At 49.2% G+C, this 6,000-nt stretch overlaps 1 protein-coding gene across 8 annotated transcripts in view; it reads left to right on the forward strand.

Moving 5' to 3' along the window:
• TSPOAP1 (TSPO associated protein 1) overlaps nucleotides 1-4,868 on the forward strand; it is a 67,157-nt gene extending 62,289 nt beyond the window's left edge. For 2 of the 8 annotated variants that reach the window (XM_018919264.3, XM_018919269.3), the window contains exon 29: nucleotides 3,393-4,868. In XM_018919264.3, the coding sequence (XP_018774809.3) occupies nucleotides 3,393-3,608 (216 nt within the window). In that variant the 3' untranslated portion in view covers nucleotides 3,609-4,868. Of the gene's footprint in view, nucleotides 1-75; nucleotides 136-3,392 lie in introns of all 8 variants that reach the window. The other 6 variants (XM_050981801.1, XM_018919265.3, XM_018919270.3 and 3 more) reach the window with 4 other exon arrangements.
• Nucleotides 4,869-6,000: the final 1,132 nt, after the last annotated feature.

Below are 6,000 nucleotides of genomic sequence, written 5' to 3' on the forward strand. Positions count from 1 at the left end.
AAGTGTTTGATTCTAACTGATTTCATGTATTTATTTCTGCCTGTGTTACGCACCTGGGACGGTTTTTTTCTTCAGAGAATGAGGAAGAGAAGAGTCCAGTGATAGATATGAATGATACATAGAGAGAGCAACCATGTAAGTGAGACCTTCAACCTCCCACCCAGCCCAGCACCTCAAAGGCTCCTGCACCTGGAGTTGGCTCCTGTTCTTGCTTGTAGTTTGACAGGCTGGTTTGGGGCTGTGGTGGCAAATCCACCTTCAGGTCTTTCACTGCCACCTGGGTTCTGTGGTAAAGACAAACCATTCAGCACATGAAGTGCAGTTGGCTGTAACAATTATCTGGTGGTTTGGGGACCAGGATGGGACTGTGCTGGATATTCAGGTTTGGGAAGGACTTTTGCTTTGTAATTCAACTTTTGCTTTGTAATTCAGCTTGGGTCTTCTGTTCGCATCAACAGCCAGAGCGTAGTTTGGCCTTTTCAAGGTCCTCCTCAGTCTGAGCACACTTCATGTTCAGCCTGGGGCTTTTTCCCTCTGGATTTTACTCCTTCCTGAGAATAGTCCTGAAAAACTCCTGCCCACCATCCATTTAAGAAAATAGTAACATGTCGGCCCTAAAACCAACCTTGTTCAGATAATTGTTCTGGGGACGGGTGGGTGAGACCCCTGGTTTTGGGGGCCAGTGGGTGCAGTCTTTGTTTTCCTTAGTTTCAAATGCTTGTTTTTCAGAAATTGTGTTAATCAGTAACACCTGAGAGAGTACTAAAACCATCCCTGAAAACTGACATCACTCTTGTGTTTATCGCTCTAATAACTTGTATGAGGATTTTGACAGAGCAGTTTTTCCTTTGTTTCACTTAGAGAAGAGCCCCCAATTTTCACATGATTTTTCTCTTACTACACGAATCTGTGAGCTGGTTCTGTTGCTTTCCTGACACACAGAGACTACTGAGAAGAGGAAAATTTGTTTGTGGGGCCACTTCAGGTCTGTCCTGAAATTGTTCCACCTTTACCAAAAAAGTGTTTTCCAATGGTGCAGGGACAGAGCCTCCACTGCCCTGGCTGCACAGGGGCCTTTACATCCCTCCTACATCACTCCCTGAGTGTTGGTGAGCCCTTTCTGGTGCTAGCCCACTGATTTTGGACATTTTATCCAAGGATTCTTTGTTGCACAAATCATAGTTTCTGGGCAGAACTTGGGGATTCTTTCTTTTGCTCCCAGCTAAGAGTGGGTTCCAATTTAGCCCTCCTCTGGCTTTTGTTGTCTCTTTGCCTTCATAAATCTTGCATTTCTGGCTGCAGATGGTTCATCTGGATTTATCTGGGTTTACTCCTGGACTCCTCTGACTCCCTGACTAACACTGGGCTTATCAGCACCAAGTGCTGTTCTTTGCCCAGTGGAGCTGCCAGGATAGACAGAGGTTGCAGCTTATGCTGCCGCATTGGTTGGAGTGGACCTTCCAGGCAGAGTGCAGCTTTCCCAAGGGCCAGCCTAGGCCATCCATCCTGTGTGACATCCTGCAGCATGTCCTGGGCAGCAGCTGGCCTTAGGGCACAGTGCTGCCCACCTGGAGTGTTGCAAGAGTGCCTTGGAAAGCAACATTTTCAGGTGAATGGAGAGTGTGAGCTCAGGAAAAGTCAGCTGTGGGATTGGTTACCATCATGGGGAGAGGCAGAGAGGAGTTCCAGCTCTGTCCTGTAGTTCAGGTAGGGGAGAGTCTGATGGCACTGGCACAACTCAGTGATTGCTGTGAGGCAGAAGTTGACTCAGCTTTGTGGAGTTGGGCTCCTGCTCACTCAGGACTGACTCCATGGGTATTGTAGGTGCTGAGTCTGACCCAGAGCAGAGGTTTGTGCTCATCCTGGGCCAGAAGTGCTTCATGCCTACAGCAGCCTGGATCAGCCCAGCTTCCACCTGTGAAGGGAGGAGAGGTCACAGCCATTGGGTGCTCCTGGTCCCAAGGAGGTGGGTGCTGAACCAGCAGTAGGGTGGCAGAGCAGGGCTGCTTTGACTTTCCACCCCGGGAGACTTTAAATAAAGTCCCCACAGGGCATGAGCATGGCTGGACTGGAGGGAAGCAGCAATGCTTTGAGCTCTGCTTCTGCCTTATTCAGCTGTTTGCCCTGGACACAGAGCAGGACCACGTCCAGGCACATCCACTCCTGCCCAGGGGCTGCTGCTGAGATCTTCACACAGTTCCCAGCTGGAGTCTGATCTTCAGGAGTGCTTCCACTCAGGCAGAGAGTCCTGCTGGCACTGTCACCATCTCACATTCCCTCTGGGGGCTTTGGCTCTTGCAGACCTGTGAGTGACTCAGTGGGGCCCAGGTAGAGGGATGCTGAGGGTGTGATGTTCCAGTGTCAAAGGACTCTTTCCTGGCACAGGTCTAGCCACTCTCACCTTGTGTTTTGGGGAATGCCAAGACAGGATGTACAGCTGGAGCTTGGAAGCTGTTGGTTTGTGAAAGCTGTCAGGAAGAAAAGGCAGTGAGTCTAAGGCCTCAGAAACCCAGAGCCTCTTCCCTGAGGAGCTTCACAGCCTATTGGGAAAGCTTGACCTGCCAGATTGGTAATTGTCACTGTCTGGACAGCTAAGCCTAGTGAGAGGAGATTGTGGAAGGAAGGCTGCTGATCGGAACTGATCTCTTGGTGCTTTGTGAAGAGCAAACTGAGCCCAGGACTAGGGCACATTCTGATTTCCAGAGGGAACAGCACTATTTGAGACTGGTGGGTCCCAATTAACCATCTCAAGCACTCAGGAACATTCCTGTGTGCCACTTGATCCAAGATTTCTCCATGTCCTGCTCCATTGGTGTCACTGCAGAGCACCAGACTTGGCTTTCTGCCCTTCCTGCCTCTGGATCTGCTGGATGCTGAGCAGCCTTGCAGGACCCCCAGTTCCTCTTCCTACCATGGATACTGTTGAGAAGCCTCAGGGCTTAGCCAGTCTCCTTGATCTTCTGGAGGTCTTGCAGAACACTTGTTCTTATGAAATTTGGTTTTGTTAATGTCCTAGCTTCTGTCCCAGAGCCTGCTGGGAGCCCAGCAGGCTCCTTGGCTGAGGCATCTGTGGACTCATCAGTACTTGTCCTCATCCATGCTCTCAGGAGCTGTTTCACTTACTTAGCTGTGGAGCAGCATCTTTTACCATGTACTTAGTGGGTCTTTTGTGCTGTTCTGTTCTTAGCCCAAAGTTCAGGAATTTCAGGAATTCTTAGCTAAGGAAGGGTCTGGGTTGTAAGTACAAAATTTAAATTCACTGGAAACTTCCTCAGTGGAACTGCATAGAGGGGAGAAGGCCAGGTTCTCTGGCTGAGGTTTATGTTGGTGTGATCTCCTTCAGCAGCTCTAACTTGTGCTTTTGTCTTTTGTCTTCTCTCTTTCCCACCCAGCTAAATCCAGATGGGTCTGTTGATCAGAGCGACTCCTCTCCATCTCCTCCTCTGACAGCACCTTCCTGCCTTGTCCCAGGCGAGCAGAGTCCAGAGCAGGCATTGCTGGCCCTCCTCACCTGCAGTGATGCACCTGGGCAGAGGAAAAAGAAGAGAGGCTTCTTCTTCAAAGGGAAAAACCTCTTCAAAAGACTTGGGTCCAATAAGAAAAACTAACAAGGGATTTGTTTATTCCATCCAGGCTGCCAACACAGCCCCAGAGACTGAGAGTTCAGGAGAAGCCCTCTGCAATAAGCTGATTATTTTCATAGGGAAGAAGAGTATGTTGAATAGAGAAAATTCTGGAGGGTGTGGGAGCTGAAAAAGTGTCAGGTGTGAGGCCTCAGCTCCGGGATCCAGCATGTCCTGCTCCATGCAGCCATTGGTACACTGGCTCCCTGTAAATATTTTAATTTAATTATTATATTCTGGCTGTAAGTTAGCTAACTGGCTTTTCCCAGCAAAGCCCCAGCCCCTTAGGAGAGATCCCTTGTACTCCATACTTTGGTATTTCTCTACTCCAAGGGAGGTTGTGTGAACTCCTTCACTTCCTGCAAAGAAAATTTGCACTTTTCTGTTCCCTTTGCTGTCTCTGGGCTGATGAACGAGTTCTTATTTGTACTGTAACCCTGTTAATATGCAGCTGTGCCTCGGAGCATCCCACACTGCCTCAGTCAGCTTCAGCACGAGGATCCCCGGGGAGGAAGGAGCTATGCCCTGGGTGGGCTGCTATCAGCTGCTCTTGCCTGGTTCACCTTAACCATGCACTGACTGGGGACTCCGCCTTATGATTTATTTATTGATTTATTTATCAATTTATTTATTTACCTATTTATTTATTTATTTGTCCATCTGCCTCTCCACGGTTCTGTTCAGCTGTGTCTGTGAGCTGCTCCTGAGCCAGAGTGTTGGGAGACACTCTGGCTGGGGCTGGGCAGCTTGCGCTGGTTTTGTAGGAGACAATGTGTTCCTGCAGTTGAGATGCTGCCCTGTCCAAGCATGCAGGGTTTTGTATGCCATCGTTTCTGTCCCTCCCCGTGTTTCTTTCTCTGCATGTTCCAGTGGTTCCTTGTTTGGAGCAGGGCAGTTCCGTGAGCTCCGTGAGTGGTGCCAGCACAGCGGCCATGAGTGGTGGTGATATGGTATGTTTTTATTTAATATCAAATTTTATTATAATAAAGTCTATTTTCACAAAAATACATTTTCCTTAAAAAAGCCAAAGATTCAGTGATGCTTCTTTGGGGGGATGGATGCGGGGGGAAATTATACCAACCCCATGCTCTTTGAGACTGTTGTGCACCTTCTGTGTTCTCTTCTCAGAGCGACACCTATGGCTGTGGATGCTTCAGATGTGAGGTGAGGGCAAGGGCTGAGGTGGCAGCCCTGGGGATGCAGGACAGCAGGGAGGGCTGTGGGCATGAGGCTGCCCAGAGTGCCTGGGCTGGATTCCTGCACTTCCAGCTCCACTGGTGTGTGAGCATTGGGTCAGGGGTGGAGTCCTGCACCTGAAGCCTCTGGGAATCTAGCCAAGGTGCCAGAAGTCACTCTGGGATTTTGGGGGGATTCTGCAGTATTCCCCTGACAGGAAGGACTTGTTTAGGAAGCTGCTGCTCCCTAGAGAGAAATACTCCATGAGGATCTTGATACCACAGTAAGGCACAGTGTCCTGTGGTGGATGGGAGTCAGGGCAAGGACAGACCAGAGGCTTTGAAAGGATGAAGTTCTGCAGCTCTGCTGGAGTTTCCATGGCTTCTGGAGCAGCCTAAGTGATGAAACTCATCAGCAACTTTATCTGCAGCCTGTCCTCCCATGGAGGAAGTCATTGCTGTTCTAACTGAATTTACCAACTGGAGTTTCTTAAGTGAGTTGTTGAAGGTCTTTTCAAAGAAACTGTCATTGCTTTTATCAGTTCCTCAGGGGTTGAATTGAAGAGCAAAACTTTTAGGATGAAAAGCAACTGCTGGAACATTCTGGGGTGTGCCCAGCACCAGAGGCCCTGTGAAGACAGTGCCTTCCTAGCTCCCTTGCTCCTGGTGCTTCCATCTCCCAGCCCAGATGAGCCTCCGGGACCACAAGGTGTGTATTGTGTCTCTACCTCCTGTAAATTTTGCTGGGTTAGACCCAGACCCACCATTCAGCAAAGTCTCCCTAGTTCACCAGACAGGCTGTACAGCAGAGCTCAGAGAAGTCTCCATGAAAAATAGTTAAGATTAAGAGCTTTAAGGTGTTATAGATAAACATGAAAAACAACAAGAAACAAAAAAAAGGGGCAAAATAAAGATATAATCCAGATGTTCTGCTTTGCATCCTCTGCTTCTAATCGCTGTGCCACAGCCCAGGTGTGGATGGCGCCTCTCTGCTTGGGGGAACTGCTGGTGGCATCAATATATTCCTGTTTCCGTTCTGCATATAAGCAGCACGTAGTCTCTGAGTGCAAGGGTTTGGTGCTTGTGGTGGTGCTCACTGGAAGCTCAGCCAGGCCCATGGCCTTTCCCATTCACTCTGGTCTGGGAGGAAGGTCACAGTCTCCAAGGAAAGTAAACATTCGAGACACAAAGCATCTCGCAAC

The sequence above is a fragment of the Serinus canaria genome, chromosome 19 (genome assembly GCF_022539315.1).
Source record: "Serinus canaria isolate serCan28SL12 chromosome 19, serCan2020, whole genome shotgun sequence".
Taxonomy (NCBI): Eukaryota; Metazoa; Chordata; class Aves; order Passeriformes; family Fringillidae; genus Serinus; species Serinus canaria.